The sequence below is a fragment of the Sminthopsis crassicaudata genome, chromosome 2 (genome assembly GCF_048593235.1).
Source record: "Sminthopsis crassicaudata isolate SCR6 chromosome 2, ASM4859323v1, whole genome shotgun sequence".
Classification (NCBI taxonomy): Eukaryota; Metazoa; Chordata; class Mammalia; order Dasyuromorphia; family Dasyuridae; genus Sminthopsis; species Sminthopsis crassicaudata.
In genome coordinates this window covers 553,921,933-553,949,112 of record NC_133618.1, presented here as the reverse complement: position 1 = coordinate 553,949,112, position 27,180 = coordinate 553,921,933, and the positions used below count along the sequence as shown (strand labels likewise).

Genomic DNA, 27,180 nt, shown 5'->3' with positions numbered 1-27,180 from the left:
GTTGTAAAAAATTACCTATGCATATGTACTGTCAAAAAATGTTATAATTATAAAATTAATAAAAAAAAGAATATCAGTTAAAAAATCAATATAGATGGGAGTAATCTAGGTGGTATAGTAGCTACAAGTACTAGCCACAGAAGGAGCTGAAGTCAAATCTAGCCTCAGATATGTATGTAGTTGTGTGATTATAAGCAAGTCATTTAACTTCAACAGCCTAAAAAAAAAAAAAAAAAAAATCAGTTTAGTCAACCAGCTTTAAGTAGTTTTTAAGACTGATAAAGAAGTGACTGAATAGATATAAAGAATGAAGCTAATGACTTGGTTATAAGGAAGGTGGTTTTTTTATGGGATGAAAATTAGAAAGAAGGTAATGAAAGTGAAATAAAAATGATTAGAGCATCAATGAAAACATTTTTAATGCTTCCATCTCTCAATCTTTTCTTTGAAAACTTTCAAGCTTTCTTTTTTCCTTTTTTTGGTTAATTTTTTAAAATTAAAGCTTTTTATTTTCAAAACATATCATAGATAATTTTCAACATTCACTTTTGCAAAACCTTGTGTTCCAATTTTTTCCTTCCTTTCCCCTCACTCCCTCCCCTAGATGGCAAGTAATCCAATATATTAAACATGTGCAATTTTTCTATACATATTTCCACAATCATCATGCTGCACAAGAAAAATCAGATTTAAAAAAGGGGGAAAATGAGAAAGAAAACAAATTGCAAGCAAACAATAACCAAAAAAAAGCAAAAATACTATGTTGTGATCCACTCTGTCCCCACAGCCCTCTTCCTGGGTGTAGATGTCTGTCTCTATCACAAGACCATTGTGACCTGAATCACCTTACTACTGAAAAAGAGCCACGTCCATCAAAATTGATCATCATATATTCTTGCTACTGCTGTGAATAATGATTTCCTGGTTAGCATCAGTTTATGTAAGTTTCTCCAGGTCTCTCTAAAATCATCATCCTGATTGTTTCTTATAGAATGATAATATTCCATAACATCCTTATACCATAACTTATTCAGCCATTTTCCAATTGATGAGCATCCACTCAGTTTCCAGTTTCTGGCCACTACAAAGAGGACTGCTACAGACATTTTTGCACATGTGGGTACTTTTCTCTTTTTTATGATCTCTTTGAGATACAGGCCCGGTAGAAACTCTGCTAGATCAAAGAGTATGCAACAGTTTGAAAGCCCTTTGGGCATAATTCCAAATTGCTCTTCAGAATCGTAGTATCTACCAACAATGTATGTGACACAATTTTCCAACATCCCCTCCAACATTGGTCATTATCTTTTCCTGTCCATCTTAGGCACTCTGAGAGGTGTGTAGTGATATCTCAGAATTGTCTTAATTTGCATTTCTCTAATCAATAATGATTTAAAACATTTTTAATTGAAAACATTTTTAAAATATTATACAGAATGGAACAGAATAAAGTTCAGAGAAACAGACAAGCAATACAATTTTGGAATTTTTTTTTTTAAAGCAGTTTTTATTAAGGGGTATTTATGAAGGCAGTAGAATGGGAACATTTGGTACAAAACATCAGTAACACTCTCCCACACTCTCTGCAGAGAAAGTGGACTCAGGCTTATAAAGAATGTGTTGCAAAGGGGCAACTCACAACTACTAGTTTGTGTTTCATTCCCCTTCCCCCATTCATAGAGAAACCCCCTTCCAGTGATAAATCTCTATCCATCTTTGTTCTTGGATCTTAATGAAGACACTAGAATCATCTTATGGGAACACCATTTAAGACATCCCTGGGGAAACGGGAACACAAACACTGGTGGACTCTTTGTAGCTGTAAGGCCCTCCTCTAATCAAAGGAAGTACTGGAATAAAGGGGAGGAAAGCCGCCAAGCCAAGGCCTCTCCTTTCCCTCTAGGCAATTAGGTCCCACCCCTAATACAAGAAACAAACTAAAGTGTAGGTTTAACACTTCAAAGGAGTATTTCTTATTTAAAAGGAAAGCTAGTTAACTCAAGTAATTTGGAAGGGAAGAGAAGAATATTTCCAAATAGGAGATTCTTCCTTCAGTCTAGTACAAATTTATTCCCTTTTCAATTGGCTGGTCAGAAGCAAAGGGTTATATAAAGTTGCTTACTCCATATCAAGAGTTATCTAATCCCCCACTACACATCTGTTAGGTTGGCTAAAATGACAGGAAAAGATAATAATGAATGCTGGAGGGGATGTGCAAAAACAGGGACACAGATACATTGTTGTTGGAATTGTGAATACATCCAGCCATTCTGGAGAGCAATTTGGAACTAGACTCAAAAAGTTATCAAACTGTGCATACCCTTTGACCAGCAGTGCTACTACTGGGCTTATATCCCAAAGAGATTTTTTAAAAAGGAAAGGGACCCACATGTGCAAAAATGTTTGTGACAGCCCTTTTGTAGTGGCCAGAAACTGGAAACTGAGTGGAAGTGATGGGAGGGACCCTGAAACTGTTTTCTAACTATGGTGAGGAAGCCATGGGGGTGAACTCTGAGAAACTCTCCTCTGGGAGAGGCCTGCCTCAGGGAATCAAGATAAAGTGCCTCCATTTGGTTATCCTGCGGAACTAGCTGCGCCCTCTATTGAGCTGAAAATTAGCCCAGGACCACTCCTACTTAACTTGAATTTAAGTAGTCTCATTCTACTGGAAATCTAGGCTTGGGGGCAGTAATTTCATTCTATTGAAACTTCAGAATCAGATTTCCTATTAAAGGGCAATTTTAAACTCATTTCTTTGCAGAGGCCCAAAGCAGGACAAGGAACCTGTCTCTCTCTCCTTGGCATAGCTGCCTGTCAGGACCCCTGCCCACTGTGAAGACATTCTCTTCTCAGTGTTAACACCTCTGTTTACTTCTCTGCCAGAACCTGGACATTGAGGAAGTCAGTCTCCTAGCAAAGCTGACTTCTGCAGTGCCAATAAAACTTCCTTTTGCCAGTCAAACTTTTCGGTGTTGTGAATTCTTTCACGTTAAACCTGCGCCAGCCAGAAGAGGATTGTCACACCTCAGCTCTCTGCACTACCACTAACTGCATCAGATGTCCATCAGCTGGAGAATGGCTGAATAAGTTGTGGTATATGAATGTTATGGAATATTATTGTTCTGTAAGAAATGACCAAAAGGATGATTTCAGAAAGGCCTGGAGAGACTTAACATGAACTGATGCTGAGTGAAATGAGCAGAACCAGGAGATCATTGTATCTGACAATACTAATATTATATGATGATCAATTCTGATGAATGTGGCTCTTCTCAACAATGAGGTGATTCAGGCCAGTTCCAATGATCTTGTGATGAAGCAAGCCATCTGCACCCGGAGAGAGGACTGTGGGAGCTAAGTGTGGATTACAATATAACATTCTCACTCTTTTTTGCTGCTGTTCACTTGTATTGTTTTCTTATTCATTTTCTCTTTTTGATCTGATTTCTCTTATGCAGCAAGAGAACTGTATAAATATGTTTATACATATTGGATTTAACATATATTTTAATATGTTTAACATATATTGTATTGCTTACTGTCTAGGGGAGGGGGGGAAGGAGGAGAAAATCTGAAACACAAAGCTATGCAAGGGTCAATGTTGGCAAATTATCCTTGCTTATCTTTTGAAAATAAAAAAGCATTATTTAAAAAAAAAGTTGTCTATTCTAGGGCAAGTAATCCATGCTTTCTTAATTATTTCATGCACTGAACATAATAAAAGGAGGTGTGTAGAGCCAGAACTGACCTCTGAGGTCAGAGGTTCAAGGTTTCATTGGTGAAGTGACTTGCCCATAGTCACAAAGATAGTAAATGCCAATGGTATGATCTGACTATTCTATATTAATTAAATTTTTATCTTCACTCTCAGAACTATAAAACCAAAATGTATACTTTTCCATTTTACTTACTATAGGAAAGTCTTGGTTCAAGTTGAATCTTTAGCCAAATGTTCACCCTCTGGCCCCAGTCTCCTGGAGCCTCCACCTCCCACAGTCGATCCTGCTCCTCCGGATAGGCCAGTAAGAACTTTCGGCAAACTGAAAAGGAAATCCAAGAGGGAAAAAATTAGTAAGATAATATAAAATAAATAAAAATGAATAAAACACTTCAAAAAAATTGGGTCATTTTTATTCCAACAGTATTTCTGTGGCTACCTTAATTCCACACATTACCTCATTTCGCATGTTATCTTAATTTCAGGTGCATACCAATAGGAGTTAGTTAAACCTTTGACATATACTTAATTATGTGGCCCTGAGAAGTTACTTAACCTCCTAATGTTCTAGGCAACTTGTGGAGATGTTAGCTTTAGCTACCTGTATTGCTAGAGAAAGTTGTCTCACTAGACAGTTCCCTCTATCAATGAAATCCCAGGTTGAATCTCTATTTTTATCATCTAAATTTAGGTCTATGTTCTGCTGCAGCAGCCTTCTCGCTGACCACCAGCCTGGAGTCTGTTTCCTCCTCCAAACCATACTATATTCATCTGCCACAATTATCTCCTCCAAATCCCATTTTCATCATGTTCCCTTACCCCAAAACCCCACAGTGGCTCATGAGACTGCTTTCTAGTCTGTTTTATTCAGTTTCCCACTGCACAGTCCTAACATCTGCAAGTTGTCTGATTCATACTCAAGTCTCTTCAGTGCGTGTTTGTTACAAAGCTCTAACTAGACTGTAGGTTTTTAGGAAAAGGGAAGAAGACGGTGCCATTTAGTTAAAAGGTATTCCATGAAGGCCCCAGGTCAGTGCAGAAGACAGTTTTTGCTTCACTGACTGATAGGATGATTAAATTTAGTGAATGCTCACAGTCGTTCAAGTACAGTGTAGACTGTTCTTCCATACTCTTCCTGTTCACCACACACTAGAATATTAAATGCTTGAGAAAAACATTTCAAGTCCCTAGAGACTTTCCTCAGAATGGCTACAACAAGCCAAGTCTCCAATCAGGAAGAAAACAAAATTAGCACCGAACAACTCGGAATAAAATGTCATTCAGGTTCTCTACCCTCTCACCCCAAGGTACAGCAGCAACCTCGAGAATGGGTGGGACCCTACCGTACCCACAGGGCTTTCTAACAGTGAGCTCTGGCCAAGCTCTCAAGCTCTCTTTCCATTATTCAGCCTTTCATTCCCTTAGAGGAAGACGAAGAATGTTCTTAGTAGTTATTTTGCTTTATTGAAAGAATGAACTTCAGGAAGTGTGAGAGGAATGAGTGGCCAGGCCTACTCAAATAATGATGTCAGAATGGAATGAGAATGAGGAGAGAGTCCTCAGGGAGAAAGTTAGCAGTGGTCTCCTGGTTTCTGGCACACACTGATGCCATAAAGTGAGCTCTGCACTGCAGAGCCTGGAGCTATATTTGAAGCAATTCAAGGAATTCATGGAGTTTAATAATAGCCTGAGAGTCAAAAAACACAAAGAAATAAATAAAATCACTTGGGAAAAAATATGAATCCTTGTGTTACCTCCAGAATCTTTCCCCGAGGACTTCAAATTAATGACAGGTCTTTATTGTCTCATTTTTCCTTCCTTACTGCCATTTTTCCTATTGTTTTGAAGGCATGGGACCCCAGAATTACAGATTTAGGGAGGGAAGAGATCATGGAATCCAACCTCCTCGTTTTACATATGGGGAAACTGAGACCCAGAGGCAATCTATTTGCCAGGGATCACAGAGCAGTAAGCATCCAAGGCAAGACACCAGCCTGGATCTCACCAGCTCCAAATCCAATGCCTTACATACCGCAATTTCAGTTTTAACATGGAACCCTAGAAACGACAGGTGGGTCAATTTCAAGTCTTGTCTTAATTTTTCAGGTTGGAGAAATGAAGAAAAAAAAAAGCCCAAAAGCCACCAATGAGAACTTTCCATCCTCCTTCCCAAACATAGCTATCCACTTGTCAAGGTTAAGAGTTACCAAGCTAAGAGGCAGAGGTCCACACAGCATACTGGGGCTCATATACTCAGCATACTAAGTACTCTCTCTTTTCTGTTGTTGCTTATTATCTTTTCTTAAGCTAAAGCAGCTATTCTCCAGTGGTTTCTAGTTGAAAGGGCAAGTTAATGAACTGTAAGCACAAATGAGAGATCAAAGAAGTTCTGAGAAGTTCCCTAAAAAGCAGCAGTACCAAGATGCTATAGCAGGGGCAACAATGGTTTCACTTTTTTTGGGGGGGGGGTAACAATTTATTTTTGTTGGTGGGGGTAATTATTCTTTATGATTTTTCAGTTTTAAAAGGAGTTGCCTCTTTTAATCAAATGATATTTGAAAGGAACAGTAGAGATAATTAAGGACAAAAGAAAATTTAAGCGTTCACCTATCCAGAGCAGGTAGCCTTGATTCCTTGGGAGAGCTGGTAGAAAACCTGATGATGGAATACAGGGACTATCGCTGAGGGGCCTCTGAATCTGTTTACTAAACTAATGAGTAGTGGGGGGGCCACTGGGATTGCCCTGACAGATGAAGCCCACATCAATGATTCATGACCCCTTACCCAAATGTTTCTGCATCCTGTGCTTTACCTTGGTACATAGCTGTAGAAATAGGGCAGCTGAGGCCTAAGGCATCTTCATTCTCAAAAGTCTGACAAAAGTCAAGCAGCATTTTCATCCCAAGACCTTCTCTTCGGTGTTCTCTCCTGACAAATGCAGTGTCCATCACCGGGAGCATGTAGCACTCGCCGGAACTCTTGCCACATAGGCTACCTAGAAGGAGAAAGTAAACAGTGCTAAATCTCTCACAGGTGTTGAGTGGGTACCAAGGTCCGGCTGGGCTAGACTGGATCCCGTGCAATACTGACCTAGCAATAACCCTACACAGCCATTCAAAGCTCCAAGGGAGTACTCAGTTCACTGGAAAGCCACCAGCAATTTGTATTAGATTCACAAACTAAACTGCTCAAGATGAAAACAAGAGATCTTTTCCAACCAACATGTGAACCAAGTTCTCCAGCAATGTTTTAGCAGAACCATAAGTTGCTGCTGAATTGCTGAAATACACATCTGTCACTACAGCATGGGTTTATACAAAAGAATACACAAAAGAGTCAAGGGCTTCATTCCAGTAGGGAACTTCCAATGTGAGAACCCCTTTTATTAATGCTCAATACCCTCTATGACTTAGAAAATAAGTAATGACTTAGAAGAAAGATTCTGAGTCATGTAAGTACTAAGTATCACAGGGAGGATTTGAATTAAGGTCTTTTTGACTCCAAGCCCAACAATCATTTAATCAAGAAATTTTTTTAGCACCTTCTACACAGTAGGAAAAATACAAAAACAAAAATGTAATCGCCTACTAGGCCACACTGGTTCCTTTTTTGTTGTTCAACTCTTCAGGATTCCATGAACCAAACTTTCCATGGGGTTTTCTTGGAAGAATACTGCAGTGGTTTGCCATTTCCTTCCCCACGGGCATACAGCTAGTAAGTGTCTTGAGGCCATAGCTGAACTCAGATCTTCCTACTCTAGAGCCAGTGCTCTATCCACTGAGCTATCCAGTTTATCTACTGCCTCTTTTACTGAAGGATAAACTGAGATTCAGAGTGCCTCAATAGCAAGTACTTAAGACTGGTGACCAATATCTAGTAGAACATAGGCATATACTGTAGGCTAGTATGAAGAATCAGATTTTAAATTCTGAAACTATGTATTCTGAGGTGAAAATCTCAAAGAGTGATGATAATAAGCAGATTTCCACATGATTCACAGCATAGATTCAAAAAATGTTAGAGCTTGGCATACATAATTCCTGGCAGCAGTAGGCACTCAGTAAATATTTATTAATTAGTTGATTTTTTTGATTGATTGAAAAGAACCTAAAGATCTTTTCATCTAACTCCTTCCATTTATCAGATGAGATAATAAACCCAGAGAAGTTAGGTGATTTCATTATAGTCACAAAGCTAGTGGAAGAACCAAATTAGAATCCAGACCTCTAGATCCTTAATCTAATGCCTTTTTTTAAGAGGTCCCACTTCCTCTCAATGTCATAATCATAAATTATAGTTTGTTTGTTTGTCTGTTTGTTTTTAATGGAAAAGGATTTGGAAAAGAACAAGATTAGGAGGAGATAGTATTCAATGATGGCAGATGTCAATTTCTGGACTGTGAGATGACTGATGGTCACCAAAGGGCAGCAAATTAACAGATATAATGACATTTCTATTCTAAATTTCATGGTAACTGATGGCCTTAGCACTTCATTCATTCATTCAGAACCCTCATCACATTCCCTCCAAAAGATAAGAACAAAGATCCATCAAAGAGAAATTATAATCTTGTGTTTATAAGTACATCAAAAATGTACAATTAGCCTGAGGAATAGAAAGAGCAAAGAGAGCACAATTTTTTACTTTGTTCAGGTTAACAGGATGTACTTTTGTTCCTAGCACTCCCTAAGTAGAAGAAAAGGGCTGAGTTAAATACATGAACCATAGAGTTGAAAACAGAAATGTCAGTACAAGAATAATCTACTTGCTGATTAATGATGGATATGATGTGATGTGTATTACTTTGCTAAGGAACAGGGCTAAAGGAACAGGAAACAAAGGATGTAGACAGTCTACATATGTGGTAATAATAATACCAACAACCCTGGCTAGAATAAGGGTACTTTGAGATTTGCAAAGAACTAGTTATCTCATTTGATACTCACAACAATCCTGAGATAGATCCTATTATATCTTCCTTTTATAGATGAGAGATTCAGTGCCTTAAGAATCATGCAGGTCCTCCTGACTCCAGTACTCTATCCACTTTGCTACCCTGCAGTCTCCAAGAACCTCAAACATTCCAGAGATGACCACAGAAACCCCTTGTGTGACACAGTCATGTCAGTAGCAAGAAAGAGCTAAGTTCAGGCCTTATCCACAGACTGGGAGATAGAATATCCTCAGATCTTCAAAAAAAACTCCCTTTTCAACAGTCCTGCTGAGGCTCCTAAAATTCTCACCTTATTTGCTTCTTCGAATTATAAACAGTTCAGATATTCAAATGAGGTTGCTATCTGTGAGGAATTGTATATTCAGCCAAAGCCAACTATAATTTATCTAACTGATCTTAACAATCAGGATGCTAAAGAAAAAGAAACACAATTTTCGAAGGGAAAAGAGTCAAGAGAAGTTGCAAGGTGCCCCCTTGGTGCTAGATAGAAGGTACTGGATGCCTGGGGGCCAAGAAAGATAAAGATGAAGAACTAACACTATAATGTTATTTGAAGAGTCCTAAAGATCAACTTTACCTAAATTTTTTTTTGGGGGGAAGAGGATCCAACTAGGGAGGAAAGTGAGAAATCCTATTAACAGATCCATGAGAAATCAATGTACAAATTTCTCAACCATCAAATACTATGTAATCAAAACACACACACATAATGTATGTATATGTGTAGACGTATTACATATTACATGTATATGTGTATACATATATGGATAAGACCTATGGTTTCTTTGACATTATACAAACCTATATATTTATCCATAGAGATTAGATTATTCTTCAATGTAAAATATTTCTGGATGAGGTAACTATCAAACCAAGCTGGTGCTTCTTCTATAATATATTAAGATCACATGGCTCAAGGAATAACTTCTTTAAAGGAACTCCTAATAATTAATAATATCTTAAAATAAGGTTTTTTTTTTTTAGCATTGTATGATCTTAATTTCTTTAGCTACTTAGGGGCATTTGGAGTTATGGACTTGCCCTTTAGTAACCCAGATCTTCATGACTCTCCCTCTTTATCCAACTATCTCTGTTATTTGTTGTCATTGTTTGTCTCTCTGCATCTCCACAGGCATAGACTATAGAGACAGAGCTGTCTTAAGCACAAAAGGATTAAATCACTTGTCTGTGGTCAAACAGTCTGAAAATATTAGTTTGAGAGGCAAAATCAGAATCCAGGTCTCACTGACTCTTATTGATTATGCCATCATGACTAAATAGTCATGACTCGGTATACCTTATTATATTGAATGGTATCTATTTCGTGAAAACATTTCATAAAGAAGTATCTTTACAAAGACACTGTTCATTTAAGTAGGTTAAATATGGCCCTTGAAATGCAATTTGTTCTCTTATCAATCTATACACAAGCCAGATAAAAAGGTAAACATTTGCCTGACCTAGAATAAATTGTTCTGAATCAATGAAACCCAGTTTAATGAGGCCTAACTATATCAGTGAATTATTTCAATAAATCCAGTGCTTATACCTCCTTTCTATCAAGTGGCAACTCTCAATTTGACTTACTATCAAAACAAAACTCAAGGGATGGCTCCATGGCTTTGGGGGGAAAAAAAAAAAACACAGTAATTATACCAGATTTTTGAACTATAACCTCCTCCTAAAGTCAAACTAAATGTTTCTCTGAGTTGAGAGGGTGGGAACTGGGAGGGGTAACAGTGAAGATGGGTTGGTGAAAATTTTATCTTGTTTAATTCATCTTAATGCTACTAATTTCTACCATTATTCATTCTAAATAAATATTCTCTTTCAACCTTATAAACAGAAAGAAAAACACAGGGAATATATTTTTCATTATTTTTCCAATAATAGTATCGGAGAAGCAAATAAAGGATCTCTATCAGATTAGAAAGTCATATTTTCTCCCATCACTTTTTCATATTTAAAAAGAATGGTTCATATGAGTCTTTTTGTCATGAAGAAGCTTCATTTTTTAGTACATTATATATTGCAGAGAAGGCACCAAACTGTATTGGTAGGATGAGTTACCTCACTTAGGAGTTTCAAGTACCAAAGAAATCACAGAAAAGAAGGGATGGGGGAAGAGGAGAGAGACAGAGACAAAGAGAGAGTGCAAATCCACATACATATACATTTGTGTGTACATACATAAATGTGTAATATACAAATGTTATATCACATTAGTATTCTACACAAAATGCTAAAAAACTTATTTTAAAATGTCATTCTTAGGAATTCCTTAGAGAAATTATTCCTTGAGCCACATGATCTTAATAGAGTTAATCGTTATAGCTAAACAAAACAAAGAATAAAGCATTTTCTCTGAAGGCCTCTGAAAAAAAAAATTGCCACAACAATATAGCATGAAAAAATGTTTTCATCATAGTGTAGCTCAATAAAAACAACTCTGTTTTGATTCTTGAAAAATATTTCAAATGAGAAACAGGATACACAGACAAAACAAAAGAAAAAATTGGATAGACAATCCATGAAGAATTTGCTTTCTTGCTCTAATTCTGAAGGAAGTTAATATATATTAATCCATTTAATATGTTCTGAGAATGTTACAAATAGATTATTTTTACTTTATAAAATGAATCTTTTCAGCCAGAATGATGGCAAACAGACAAAGAGAAAACTTTTAAAAATCCACAAAAGTCACCTTATAGAAATATAAATGTTCTCTTTAGTCTCCTCGGTTTTCTCATCTGGGAAATAATGGGGCCAGACAAGATGATTTTTTAAGGTGTTTTCAAGAGCTATTCTGTGATTCTATCCTATGATTTCACTCAACTTGGAAATACTGTAGTATTGCATAGAATATGTATCCTAGACACTAAAAACAGCCTCTTCAGTGGCAAAGGTAGCTGATGACACAGTGGATGGAGCACTAGACTCAGAATCAGGAAGAGCTGAGTTCAAATGTGCCTCCAATACTTACTAGCAATGCAACCCTAGGCAAAGTAGTTAGTTAACTTCAGTTTGCCTCAGTTCCTTCAACTATAATAATTATAATAATAGCTCCTACTTAGCAAGGTTGTTAGGACCAAAGGAGAGCATATTTGTAAAAAGCACGTTCTGGCACTTAGAAAATGCTATATAAATGCTTATTCTCTTTCCCCTTCAGGAAACCCTGAGGGAAGGAGGAGATGCAAATACAAAAAATGAAAGAATTCCTATTCCCTAGAAGTTTTTATTTTATCAGAGAAAGTCATCTTCAGGAGAATATGCAAACACCAAGGGGCATCAAGAGCCATTTGAAGTGCCATTAAAAACAGACAAAATGTGTGGGACAAAATGAAAATATTTAAGTTCTGCCTTATTAGGGTATGGCTCTCTTACATACAGAAGCTTAGTATGGTTTTGAGGTGGTTTGTCTGTGATAACCTGCTATTAAAATTATCAAAGTGAGCCAAATGGCACACTGATCCTGCTGGTGAAATACAACAACATGGTGGATGAAACTTGACAGTCAATAAGGGGCTCAGGAGAGTAGAAACACATTCATGTTCTCTTCCTTTTTAAGCATTCTCCTTTATTCTCTTCTTCCAATAATAAGGATACATAAAATCAATGTAACCAACACACACATACAAACACATAAATGAGTGATCAAAGATAACCAAAGATAAGGATTTCAAGCTTCTCCAGTTGATCCTGGCAAACAATTAACTAAAATTACTTCCTGGGTGGAAAAACACCAAAAGTATAATTGGGGGAATAAGGGGCAAAAACAGTGAGAAACTAAAATTTATACAATTCTAAGCAACTGGAATGTGTATGCAGTGTGAACATGGTTTAAAACTAAAATCAGACTTTAGATTACCCTAGAGAAAGATTTAATTCAGGTAACATTATACCCATAGTTGTACACAGAGGAAATTTATTTTTATTGAAATTTAAATCTTTACAGAATCTGAAAGGGTGCACTTTGGGAAAAACTGAGTCTAAGATTTGTTGACAAAGAATCTAAACAATTACACTGAGAAAGCAAGCATTTTTAAATGAAGATTAATATATCAAAATTTTTTGGAAAAGTACTCATGTTCCACAGTTTTGCTGGTCATAGTCCCTAAAATAAGGCAGAACCTAACATCCTAACCTTCTCGCCACAAACTAACTCTCTTCTGAGGTAATGTCTATGAATTTTGGCATGCCCCTAGCTTTTTCTGCATCATATGTCGGGTATTAGTAACAGTCTTTCTCCTGACAGCTAATTGGTAATGTTAAAGAAAAGAAATATAATGAAAGATAATATTTAAATATTCACTGCAATCTTGAATGCTAACAGATAAAAGTCAGATGCAGAGAATCAAAGGGATGAAGTGTTTCATCCTACCTACAGGTGATAAGGGAACTAAAAAGAAATGGAATCAAGATTATATACACCCCCCCCCAAAAAAAAAAAAAAGATTATAAACACCCTTGGTGAATACATGATAATACTCCTGATAGGAAGTTCTCTTATAATTCAGTTAAATATTCCTCCAAATCAATTTTTGAACAAAAGAATGTTTAGTAACATTTCCCTATGCCAGCATCCAAGGTAAATACCCAAAATGATTTTCCTTCTTACCAAGGACCAATTATAGCCAGCAGTGCTACCTTAAGCATGTGACTAATTATTTCACCTTTCATCTTGGTGGTATAAAAAGCAATGGCGGCTCCATTCCTCCACAGAATTTTTGCATGCTCCGTAGAAGAATGAGGTAAAAAAAACATGTCATCATCCAAATTTCTCTCCAATTTTCCAAAAATAACGTAGTTAAGAATAAAAAGTACAATCCTTTCTCCAAAAGACTGGACCTTCAAAGAAAAAAAAAATAGGAAAGACCAAGTGAGACTAGAAATAAAAATGAGACATGAAAAATGTTTGCATTTTAAATCACAGTACACACTGGGCCCATGTCTATTTTCCATCATTAGACAATTCCTTTTCAGGCCAAAGACCCAAAGGTAAATTATAGTTTCTAAAGAGGAATTTATTATCTTGGCCTTTTCTTAATGGTATGGCTTTAAGGAGTGAAAGATAATAACAGATAACAGCTTCCTTAGCCTTTATGGGTTGTAGAGATGTATCATATATAACTTTAAAAAAAAATCACATTTTTCACTAAACTGGAAATTACCTCATTGAAGATGAGGGCAAACTATTTTAAGATATTATAAACTGCACTATAAACAGTTTGAAAGAAACCAAAACTTTCCTCTTTTTTTTTCCCCTAAAGACACTAAGATCCTGTCTCCAGAAATCTTTATACTATGATGGAGAACAATTTTGATCTTATATTTATGTTTAGTAATGTCTGGGATAAAACATTAATGCATGAGCCCAAGTTTAATTGCTATATAGATTCCTTTGCTGTAGGAACTTTAATAGACAAGAACTGGGGAGCTTGGGCCTTGATTCCCAATAATTCTTTAGGTTTACAGTAATTTCCTGTAGTTTGTTTTGTGTATTAAGAACTTTATCAAATAACTGATTTTAAGGGTGAATTTCTTAATATGCAAAATTCTATACAAAAAACAAAATAAGAAAAAGTAAATTTCAAGGCTGAAAATTCCAAAGATGTTGATAGATACATCCTATGAGGTAATAAAACTAATTTAATGTAGTTACTGAAAAAGAAATTATGCTATATATGTAATTAGAGAACCAAAGTATAGGTATATACTACTTTAAAAAATCAATATTCAATAGCATTAAGTTTAGAAAAAAGATTTCGGAAGGCTTGATTATTCATGTTACCAAATGATTCATCACAGAGTTCATTTCAATCTTAAGCTCCCTATGGGCACTTAGAACATGAACCAACTCATACGCACAACTATTCAAAATAAATACATCTATCCTGTAAAGAAAAGAGTATCTAAATTAAAAGGATGCAATAACTTGAACAAGAAAAGGACCAATAGTTTGTTAATCCCAAACTCCCAAATTAATTTGTTACTTAAATGAGAGTAACTACCCGCAAAATCTGTTTGTTATTTGTCTCTAACAAAACCAGTTCAGACAAGCACTGGGTCTATGTTTTATTTCGTTTCTTTTTTTTGCTAACCTATTCTATCGGAACAAAACTGGCCCATAAAAAAATAATCTCAGAAGCCTGAATAAAATGGTTATTTTATTCAAGTGCCATCCTTGGAATGGACTTTGAAAAAATCACCTATCTCTTGCCCCTACCAATAGAAGAAAGCACTACAATATCAGAAAGGGGGACATCTTATTTTGCACCCAAAAGGAGCAACATTTAACTTCCTTCTCTCCTCTCTCCACCCTCAGAGGTGCTATCATTGTGACACCTGTGCCAAGTTCCCTAGGAACCAAAGGGTCTGAACAGTAATAGCCCACTATTGTTATTATTCTTACTCTTATCTTCCTCTCAGGCTCCCTTTGTAGACCAATATGACCCTCTAACAACCTTTGCTCTGATACCTTCCAGTAGAGTGGAATGTATTTTTCTTTTGACAAAAAAACCAAAGTCAGCAAGCAAGATTTTGCACAATAACAATATGGGAAATCTGCTTATTTCTGACCTATGGGAGGAGCAACCAGGAAGGAAATTAAGCAGAAAAACCCCAACATGCAAATCACAAATACAAAACAATCTTATGCAAATAGCCAGATGTCTAAAGAGTGAAAAAGCAGCAGCCAGATGAGTAGAAAGCAATCCATTTCATTCATTTTGTTACTAAATCCCTTCAAAAGACAGTAGCTTGCTTTAAAGAGTGAGGGGGAACAAAGTGTTTTGGTTAAATTCTTGTTCACCTGACATTAGGCTTTCTCACCTGTATCAGACCTTCTCTAGAAGAATCAGATGTTTTCATGATCTCTTCTATGGACCACCAGGATTTGTTCAGATAAACAGCTAAGACTGAAAAGAAAGCAAAGACAAATTACATAAAGACACACAGGGATATTTCAGAGGTATTTGGAGGAGGCAGAACCATTAGAAAGATAACTAACAAATAGATGCTCAAGTAGATAGAGCACAACACTTCAGAATCAGGACAGATCTCAATTCAGATCCTGTCCAGACATTTACTGGCTCTGTAACTCTGGGCAAGTCATGTAACCACTTTGTGCCTCGATTTCCACATTATTAAAATGAAGGGAATGGATGTCTAAGGTCCCTTCCAGCTGTACCCCATGAGAAAAAAATGAGTGATAAATTAGTCCTAAGAACAACTGGTCTTGGAAAATGCGTACCTAATATGTTATTGTTAAGTTGTGAATTCTTAGCACCTAGAACTAGAAAGAAGGGTTTCTTGACCTCATCTGGTTCAAACTCCTTATTTACAGACAAAGAAAATGGGACCCAGAAGGGTGGAATAACTTGTGAAGGTCAAGGAGATGGGGTGAAATCTGAACACTCATCCTCTGATTCTTTATCCAGTACTCTCGCCCCCATTCAGAGGATAGAGGAAGACTTCCAATCCATCTAATCATTAAGAGGCAGTGAGGAATGTTGTAAAGGAAGCCTGGGTCCTGAAGACCAATATAATCATATTTACAAAGCATTTACCCTGCTTTCTGACACAAAACAGATGCTTAATAAATGTTTATCCTATCCCTTCTTCCCCCTCCCATAACAATGACTGTATGTAAGTAATCAAGACAACTTGCTAAGACTACAGTACAAATTGCAAAGGAGGTGCTAAGCTCTTCCTTGGTAGGAGGATTTTCTTGTAGGGAATTTTCTATGGCAGGGAAAGGAAGGGGAAAGGAAGGGGAAGGGAAGGGGGAGGAAGGGGGAGGGAAGGGGGAGGGAAGGAGAAGGGAAGGGGGAGGAAGGGGGAGGGAAGGGGAAGGGAAGGGAAAGGGAAAGGGAAGGGAAAGGGAAGGGGAAGGGAAAAGGAAGGGAAAGGGAAGGGGAAGGGAAGGGGAAGGGAAAAGGAAGGGAAAGGGAAGGGGAAGGGAAGGGAAGGGAAGAGAAGGGGAGAGGGGAGAGGGGAGAGGGGAGAGGGGAGAGGGGGAAAGAGAGAAAGAGGGAAAGAGAGAAAGAGAGAGAGAAAGAGAGAAAGAGAAAGAGAAAAAGAAAGAAAGAAAGAGAGAGAAAAAAGGAAGGAAGAGAGAGAGAAAGAAAGAGAAAGAGAGAGAGAAAGAGAAAGAGAGAGAAAGAAAGAGAAAGAGAGAGAAAGACAGAAAGAGAGAGAAAGAAAGAAAGAGAGAAAGAGAAAGAGAGAGAGAAAGGAAGAAAGAATTAGAGAGAAATAGAGAGAGAGAAAGAGAGAAACAGAGAGAGAGAAAGAAAGAGGGAGAGAAACAGAAAGAAAGAAAGAAAGAAAGAAAGAAAGAAAGAAAGAAAGAAAGAAAGAAAGAAAGAAAGAAAGAAAGAAAGAAAAGAAGAAGAAGAAGTAGAAGAAGGAAGTAGAGGAAGGAGAAAGAAGGAGGAAGGAGAAAGAGAGGAAGAGAGGAAGGTAGGAAGGAGGAAGAGAGAAAAAAAAAAGTCGAAGGAGGAGAAAGAATAAAAAAAAATGCTCAAAAGACAGAACTTTAAGCACCTGAGATCTTAATAATCTGCTTTCAAGAAAGCACAAACTCACAATCCACAAAAGACCTTCATCACTATACCATCAGAGAGCAGATTAAAAAAAAAAAAAAAAAAATATATATATATATATATATATGTGTATATATATATATATATATATATATATATATATATATATATATATATATATATATATATCAGAGTCTTTTAAGATATTTTTCAGGGGTTGGACTGAAATCTACATTTTTTTAAGATTCAGTCATCATCACCAATTGGAATTTTCTATAGTCTTTTCCTCCTTTTGCCAGCTCCATCCAGTCCCTTTGATCTAGAGTTTTGCTCTGGGTGTGTCCAAGGAGGTAGGAGTTTCCAACTTTTCCACCCTGCTGCCATTAGAATAAGCACACAGCACCCTCCCCACCCTCACCCTTACCTCTCACACATACACTTCCAAATTCTCTAAGGGAATTGACTGCTAATAATAACAGAAAAAAATACAAAGCAGATTAAAATAACAACCAAAACAAAAACTCAACCCTTTCCATATTATTTCAGACTCCAATAAATTACTTTCTAAAACTGCCCTGAACTGTTTTCTCAAAGGTCTAGTTGAGCAATTAGATAAATCAAATTGTGTAACATCTCTAAAATCTGCCCTTCTTCTGTCTGCTGCTAAGGCCCCCTCTCCTCTCAATTAAACTACTGAAAAAGTTTTTTCCTTCCCTCAAAAACCTCTCTTTGCTAATTCATCTTCCACCAAGTTGCAAACATGATCATTCTCATGCTTAAAAGAGTAGCTTGCCTTTATAAGGTGCTTTAAGGTTTACAAAGTACTTTACCAAGCTCATTTGATCCTCACAACTCTGGGACCTAGGATAGAACCTATTTTACATTTGAAAAAACTGAGGCAGAAAGAGTTTAAGTCTCTTGTCCAGGATCACACAGCTAGCAAGTGTCTAAGGCTGGGTTTAAACTCAGGTCTTTCTGGGCCAATGCTCTAATTCACTGTGACACCTAGATGCCTACAAAAGTTTGATCGTGTTATTCTCATGCTCAGGAAAGTCCAGTGACATCCTCTTGCCTCTGTGATAAACAATAAAACCTTGTTTGGTATTAAAAGCCACTCTCATTCTGTCTTCAATCTACTTTTTCAATCTCACTACACATTAATTCCCTTTGTACTCAATATGTTCCAGCAACACTGGTCCAGCTGTCAGACTATGTACCATGACATTCCAACTTCTAACTCTTTCCCTTTGCCCAAGCTAGTCCCTGTACACCAAATGTACTCTCTTTACCTCTATTTCTAGAGTCCCTAACTTCCTTCAAAATTCAGTTCAATTGCCATCTCCTCTATTGAGCTTTCCTTCATCCTCCCCAGCTGCTATTTTATCCCCTATCTCCTCCTATCATAACTATGTTTTCTTGTACATATATACTTTTTTTAAAGTTGTATTTCTATTAATATCTTTTGCACGTTTTTGTACATTTCCTGATCATCTCTTTCCTTAATCCAGAGAGATATCCCTTATATGATTAAAAAAGGAAAAAAAAAAGTCATTCATCAAAAATCAATCAATATAACAATTTTGCATCTGACTGTATATACAATACTTCACACTCACAGTCCAACTTTGCAAAGGAAAGGAGATGCACTTTTCTCATATCTTCAATGGAGCCGTTTGGTCATTTAATTATATAGCACTCAGTTTCTTGTTCTTTTAGCTGTTCTTTGCATTTGCATTATAGATTTTTTTTGGTAATCCTTCTTCTTTCAGCATCCATTCCTACAGGTTTTCCCATATTTCTCTGTTCTTCATATTCATCATTTCTTACCAGCACAATAATATTCCATTATATTCATTTACCACTCTTTGTTTAGCAATTCCTCAAAAGATGGACATCTCCTTTGCCTCTGTAGGAAGTGTTGTTAAGTACATTAAGGTAGTATTTCATTTTTATGTACGTATACCAAGTATCTAGTGCGAAAAACACACAAAAGCAGTTTAATAAATGCTTGTGGACTGATTGACTAATTAACTAAGAGGACTCATAAGCGTAAAGAAGAGAAGCTTTCTAATACTGGTCATTTCCAAGGATGAAACAATAAATGATGGTTTGTTGAATCCCTGTGCTCAGAGGGGAACTGAGGCAGGCATTCATTACTCATAGTGACCTGACAAGAACATTTATTCAGGATATTTCAGAAAGTCATCAAACTTGACAACCACTACTCACTTCTAGTGATTCATGTGAGGATAAAAGAAAGAATCCAAAGAGCACTGCGAGAGATTATGAAGTCCTGGGCAAAAACTTAAAAACCTCAAGGACAAAGGCAAAATTTTCTTCTCAGCTGTCAGTTGAATTAACTGGTTAAGAAGAGGGTGTCTGAGAATAGAACTTGGATTTTTAGTTCAGGGCTTAAGCTATATATAAGTGACAAGTTTGTGGCCAAGGGAGAAGTGTATATATAATGAGGCTTAGTTTAAAAATATATATATACAGATATACACACACATACACATACACACATATATATACATACATGTATATTTATCTTTGTATACAAATAAATAAAACTATATACACATATAAGCACATGTAATTATTTATGCATATAACTATAAATATAATTCGTGTAAATACATGTATATGTACATATGTGTCTCTATACCTATATGTGTGTGTATGTGTGTGTGCATGTCTAGGGACTTTCAAATGTAAGGAATCTTAAATTGAAAACATAATGAAAGGGAGAAAACTGTCTAATTACCTTACCCACAAAAATGCCAAAATATATACCACAGAAGTAATCACAGCATTAGAAGAAGAATATTAGCAGCTAGGTCCATTAAAAAAAATACTCAATAAATGGGTCAGGACTAACCATGTCCATTGACTTAGATGTTTATATCTAAAAATATGCAGAACACATTTTAAACAAAGTGAACATGAGATCTCAGTGCAAGGAAAGTAACAATGAGGCCTGCCATATTATTGATCAATCAACAAGTTTTTAAAAGCACCTTCATGGTGCTGGCATTGTGATAGGCTATCATTGATACCTGGTATGTAATCTATGATATATGGCAACAGCAGGAGATACCTTATCCAAAAGGAACCAATTAGACAAAAGAGCAGTGAAGACGTATATACAGAAGACATAATCATGTAGAGGAAACCACAAGCTGGGAGAGAAGCATGTTCTGGTGAGGTTAAATGGAAGGATGCAAAAGCAACATTATAATAGGAATATACTATATGTTACCAGACTAGAAGGAGGAAATGGATGAATTCATAAAGCCCAGCATGGTAGTATAATATCATAAAATGGTAGAGAACTTTACCAAATACTTGCTAAAGCAGTCTCTTTTTGAAAAAAAAAGAAAAGAAAAGAAAAATGAACCATAAATTCTCAAGTTTCTTCTAATAAAAATAGCAACCAGAGAAATTATGTTTCTGGGCTTGAAAAGCAGGAAGAAAGTAACTATTGAAGTAGAAATAATGGGAATCTTAAGAGGAAGTGATTAGCTTAGAATCTGTGATTAAAAAAAAAAAAATTCAGGACATATAAAATGTATGTCAATCCTCTGCAGCTCTCCATGGCTTCTGCAAGGACAGTGGGAGAATGGGAGAAAAGGTGGACAGAAGGTACAAAAAAGTGGGAGAAAAGGTGGGCAGAGGGTACAAAGAAGTGGGAGAAAAGATGGGCAGAGGGTACAAAAAAAGTGGGAGAAAAGGTGGGCAGAGGGTACAAAAAAGTGGGAGAAAAGGTGGGCAGAGGGTACAAAGAAGTGGGAGAAAAGATGGGCAGAGGATACAAAAAAAGTGGGAGAAAAGGTGGGCAGAGGGTACAAAGAATCTATCAGTGGCACATTAGGTAATCTCTGGGAATAATTACACAATGGGTAGGGTCCTCTAGGAGAAAAGGTGCTATAAAAATGCTTCATGTATTAATTTTTAATTTTATCCACTGTGGTTTATAGAAGGCCTATAAAGCAATGATAATGATGATGTTTCTATTTAATGTGAATCAATAAAAGGTCAATTTACTAATATAATCATTTCTTTGGATAGAAAATGTATGAGACAGCAATACTCATACATGTTAATGATACAAAATAGATTTATCTTGCTTAAAAAGCCAGATCTTTGTTAAGTAATACATTGTTAAGTAAACACACAATGATGAAATTAAAATATAATGTTATTGAACAAAGGCAAAATAAATCACACAGTAGACCAGCTCTTGAACAGGGAAAAAGAAATGTCTTGAATAGTACGTGGTCAATAAAGGATATCACCTAATTAAGATAAAACAGAAATAAAAATGGTTACGTTATGTATTTTGGAAAGCTGAACACATTCAAATCTGCACTGACAACATGAATTTTTGAATACGGAATGAATGGAATGTCATTAAGGTATTACTAATGATTTATTTTAAAAGGGTAGGAATAATACTGAAGAAAATAAGAAGTCTAAGATAGTTAAAGACCTATATCAATGAAACAAGCTGAAATCATAATTTAAATCGTTATACAAGCTAGCTATCTTTACATATTAAAAAAAAAAACTCTCTTCAGCAGCACATATTCTATTCCAATTGGATCCACTATTTCACAAATAAGTACCATTGGTAAAAATGTCTTAGAGCAAGTCTGTAGGAAAACACCACAAATGACATATTTACCTATCTGGTAGCTAATACATATTAAAATTATGAAGTGATGTAGCATAGTGTCCATTTTTATTAATATATCTATGAAGGACTTGGTCAAAGAGACTCACTGTGCTTTAGATACAAAGAAAAACAAAAAACAACCCCTGTTCTCAAATGCGTCTAATAGGGGTGACAACATGAAAATAATTCTTTCCAAACAAGCTATGTATACAAGTTGAAAATAATCAAAGGAGGGAAAGCATTAGAATGAAGGTCATTGGGAAAATCATGGATTCTTAGCATTTAGAAATTTGAAATATGCATGTAAAAAACCTGGATCAAAATTAGAGAACTGGAACAATATTGATTATTCAAAGAATGGAAATTAGGTCCATTGAGTGAACCTATGAATAGGATTAAAGGATTTGATGCTATTACTGTGAAGTATATGTTATTGAGTTAAATACTAATCACTTCATTTTCATCTCCAGAAAAAATTTTTTTTTTTAATTGAAAAACAATTAACCTAAAAAAAAAGATCAAGGAGAGATTATTTAAGAATTATTGGACTGCCTGAAAGTCATTATCAAAAAGCCTAGACATCATATTTCAAGAAATTATAAAGGAAAACTGCCCACATATAATAAAACAAGAAGACAAAAGTATAAATTAAAAGAATTCACTGATCATCTTCTTAAAGAGATTCCCAAAAGAAAACTGCCAGGAATATTACAGCCAAATTCCAGAGCTCTCAAGTCAAAGAGAAAATTTTTTAAATATCCAGAAAGAAACAAAATACCATGTGCCAGTAAAGATCATATATTATATAGCCACTGCCTTAGAGGAGATTTAGAATATGATATTCCAGAACGGTGATAGTTTTACAACCTAGAATAACCTATCCAACAAAACTGAGTATAATCCTACAGGATAAAAAATGGATATTTAATGAAATAGAAGACTTTCAAGATCTGAACTAAATATAAAATCTGAAATTCAAACACAAGATTTGACAAACATAAAAAGGTAAACATGAAAGAGAAATCATAAGGAACTTCTAGGTACACTGCTTACATATGGGTAGATGATATATGTGTTGCTAAGAACTTCATCATTATTAGGGCTATTAGAATAAACTACATAGAAAAAAAGCATGAATGTGAGTCTATTATGTTGGAATGATCACAAAAAATAGAATGGCTGAGAAAGAGTTACGCAATGAGAGAAAAGAGAAGGGAGAGGAAGATTGGGAAAATTTATTTCACATGAAAAAGTACACAAAGTAGAGTTTTTACAAAAAAAGGGGAAATAGAGAGAAAGGGTAAATTTTTGTCAGAATGGGTTCAAAGAGAGAACTATATACACACCCACCCACCTCCACACAAACACACATGTAGTTGAATATAAAAATTCATCTCACCAACAAAAAAGTAGAAAAGGAAAGAGCTAAGGAAAAAGGGATGTTATGAGAGATAATAGACTAAGAGAGGAAAAAGGATAGGACAAAAAGAGAAGGATAAATAGAGAACAGGATGAATGAAAATACACAGTTAGCAATCATAACTCTGAATGTAAATGGGATGAACTCACCCACAAAATGGAAGCAGATAGAAGAATAGATTTAAAATCAAAATCCAACAATATGTTGTTTACAAAAGACAATCTTCAAACAGGAAGGCATACATACAGTTAAAATAAGGGACTGTAGCAGAATCTACTATGCTTTAGTTAAAGTAAAAAACACAGCAGTCAGGATCTCAGACAAATTAAAAGGAAATATATATCTTATTAAAAGGAATATTCAAGGAATTTGTTGTTTTCTAAATCAACATAAGAGATCCTCAGAGTTCCTAAAATTCAGTGTAATGTTCTCCCTCCCTCATTTCTATTTGAGTTTGATACCATTAGTCTAAATCCATGACTTCACTGATATAAAAACATATACATGAAGTATTTTTTAAACACTGAGTATGTGCTAATATTTACCAAGAGATACAAAAACAAACAAAAATGACAGTTATAACCTCAAAAAGCTTACATTCTAAAGGAAGAAAATAAGCAATCAGGCAATACTCACTGGCTGACTGACATAAAAGGGAGCTGGAAAAGAGGAAGGGTTAAAGTACAGGTTCACAAAAGTGGGGGACACAGAGAAATATAATGTGAATAACATAGCTGGGCGTGAAGTGAGCATGGCCCAGATACTTCATGAGATGGAGGTGTGGGTTGGGTGCCCGAGAGAACACAGAAGGGAGAAGGCATCTTTGGAGCGGGAAGACGGTTTCCAAGGAAATGAAAAATTTGGTAGAGCCAGTGATGAAGCAGTACTGAAGTGAGTATGACCTGGGTACTTCAAGACACGGGAATCCACGCTCACAAACCAGAAGAGAGAGGCCATAGGACAGAGGTAGAGGTAGTCCCAGTCCCACATGCAGAAACTCCATCTACCAATATGTGTTGGTACCATTTCTGCAACTATTGATGTTTATTGTTTTTTTTTTACTACATTGTGAAATATACTATCCTTTCCCAAATAAACTATATGCAACAGCTCACACTTTTATATACAATCTTCATTTTTGTCCTTTGAATATTGTAATGTTTGTGATTGTTGATGATTATTGAGTCCGTAATAAATAAAAGAAAATATTTAAGAAAATTGAATTATAATGAAGGAGCTGAAAGACAGGGGTTAAAAGACATGCCTAAGGTCATTTTGGCAGCATCAGAGGAAGGTGTGAACATAAATCCTCTGACTCTAGAGCCAAAAAAGCATTTACACAGAGCCAACTATGTGCACCTGATGCTGTGCCAAGTACTTTTAAAGTATTACTTCATTTGATCCTCACAATAATTCTGTGAAGTAAATGCTATTATTACTCCCATTTTACAGCTGAGGAAACTAAGAGTTACACAGCTACTAAGTGTCTGAGGCCAAAACTGAACTCATCTTCCTGATTCCAGTTGCAGTTCTCTGTACTGCCACATTGTACCACTAATCCATTGTATTAGGTTTTGGCTATAATAAAGCTCTTCTAAATTGCTGTTAAAAAAAAAAAAAGTCCCCAAAAAACGAAATTTGGCATAAAATCCATACCTCTTATTAGTTTTTTTCCCCCTCAATCAGAAAAAGTTCATTCAGGAAACCATGTCACTCATTTCTTGGTCCAAACTAATCTCAACCTCTTATGATGAATTTTTTTCCCCTTTTTTCTCCCAAAGAATCAATAAACATTTTTATCTAACTAGCCTAACCAGCTTGGTAAACTTTTTTTTTTTTAACTACCTCTCATGTGAGACTCCTTAAAAGAGCAAAAACTTATTTTTTCCAACCCTTGATATTTTAAAAACATATTAAGACAAAACAGAAGAATTTTTGAACAGTTCTTCAAGGATTTCTTCAGAGCTGATTCCTTGGACTAACTGCCTACAAAGAGAAAAACTAAAAAATTAGTCACTGCCTCTTTGTACAGAAGCAGTGACTAGACTTTGTGACATGCTAGAACAAATGATGTTTTCAGATTATTTGCATCCCTCTGATACTAATGCCTGAGTCAATCACTATGGCAATTCCCCTTCACCACAATTTGCAAGGCTTAGCATCCACCATTGGGTCCCCCATCTCAGAAAAACTGACATGGCTGCCTCTTTGTTGATTCTACTTCCCACTCCCTCAGCACCACAGAAAACAAGATTCACCAATTTAGCAGGCCACAATTGGAAGGATGCCAACTGTTCCCCCCATATTGTCTTTTTCTATTTATTTCATGAGTTTGACTTGTTGCCCTAACTAGATTAAAAGATCTTTTTTGCTATTTTTATGCCTCTTCTGAACATTCTTAGCTTCAAGCATAGCACTAGGAATATTCCAAATGCTTAAGAAATAGGATCATATTATAAACGGCAACAGCAAGATTATATGATGATCAATTCTGATAGATGTGGCTCTCATCACACAATGAGATGATTCAGACACTTGTGATGAAGAGAGCCATCTACACCCAGAGAGAGGACTATGGGAACTGAGTGTGGACCACAACATTATATTTTCACTCTTTTTGTTGTAGTTTGTTTGCATTTTGTTTTCTATCTCATTTTATTTCCCTTTTTGATCTGATTTTTCTGGAGCAGCATGATTTTTTTTATTAAAGCTTTTTATTTTTTTTTTTTATTTTTTTATTTTTTTTTATTATATATATATATATTTTATAATATTATCCCTTGTATTCATTTTTCCAAATTACCCCCCCTCCCTCTATTCCCTCCCCCCGACGACAGGCAATACCATACATTTTACATGTGTTACAATATAGTCTAAGTACAATACATGTGTGTGAATATCATTTTCTTGTTGCACAATAAACATTAGAATCCGAAGGTACATGCAACCTGGGCAGACAGATATTAGTGCTAACAATTTACATTCCCCTCCCAGTGTTTCTTCTCTGGGTGTATCTACCTCTGTCCATCATTGATCAACTGGAAGTGAGTTGGATCTTCTTTATGTTGAAGATTTCCACTTCCATCAGAACATATCTTCATACAGTATTGTTGTTGAAGTGTATAGTGATCTTCTGGTTCTGCTCATTTCACTCAGCATCAGTTGATTTAAGTCTCTCCAACCCTCTCTGTATTCCTCCTGCTGGTCATTTCTTACCGAGCAATAATATTCCATAACTTTCATATACCACAATTTACCCAACCATTCTCCAACTGATGGACATCCATTCATCTTCCAGTTTAAAGCTTTTTATTTTTTAAAACATATGCATGGATAATTCCTCAACATTAGCCCTTGCAAAACCCTGTGTTCCAATTTGCTCTCCCTTCCCCTACACCCTCCTATAAATGGCAAGTAGTCTAATATATATTAAATCCAGTATATGTATACATATTTATATAATTATCATTCTGCACAAGAAAAAAAAGAGAATCAAAATAATATGCAAGCAAACAATAACAGAAAGAGTGAAAATGCTGTGTTGTGATCCACACTCAGTTTCCACAGTCCTGTTTCTGGGTATAGATGGCTCTCTTCATCATAAGACCATTGGAACTGGTCTGAATCATCTCATTGATGAAGAGAGCCACGTCTGTCAGAATTGATCATCATATAAACTTGCTGTTGCTGTGTATAATGATATCCTGGTTCGAGCAGCATGATATTTGTGGAAAAACACACAGAGGAATTGCACATATTCAACATATATTGGATCACTTGCTGACTGGGGAGGAGGTGGGCAAAAGAAAGGTAAAAAATTAGAACACAGGGTTTTGTAGGGGTAAATATTGAAAATTACCCATGTAT

The 27,180-nt window shown here is 35.9% G+C and overlaps 1 protein-coding gene across 3 annotated transcripts in view; it reads right to left on the bottom strand.

The window, feature by feature from the left end:
* LOC141558199 (protein FAM169B-like) overlaps nucleotides 1–27,180 on the bottom strand; it is a 100,931-nt gene that overhangs the window by 8,179 nt on the left and 65,572 nt on the right. For all 3 annotated transcript variants that reach the window (XM_074295045.1, XM_074295048.1, XM_074295046.1), the window contains exons 4-7: nucleotides 15,504–15,589; nucleotides 13,346–13,520; nucleotides 6,531–6,713; nucleotides 3,912–4,040 (exon numbers count right to left, since the gene is read on the bottom strand). In XM_074295045.1, the coding sequence (XP_074151146.1) occupies nucleotides 3,912–4,040; nucleotides 6,531–6,713; nucleotides 13,346–13,520; nucleotides 15,504–15,589 (573 nt within the window). The remainder of the gene's footprint in view (nucleotides 1–3,911; nucleotides 4,041–6,530; nucleotides 6,714–13,345; nucleotides 13,521–15,503; nucleotides 15,590–27,180) is intronic.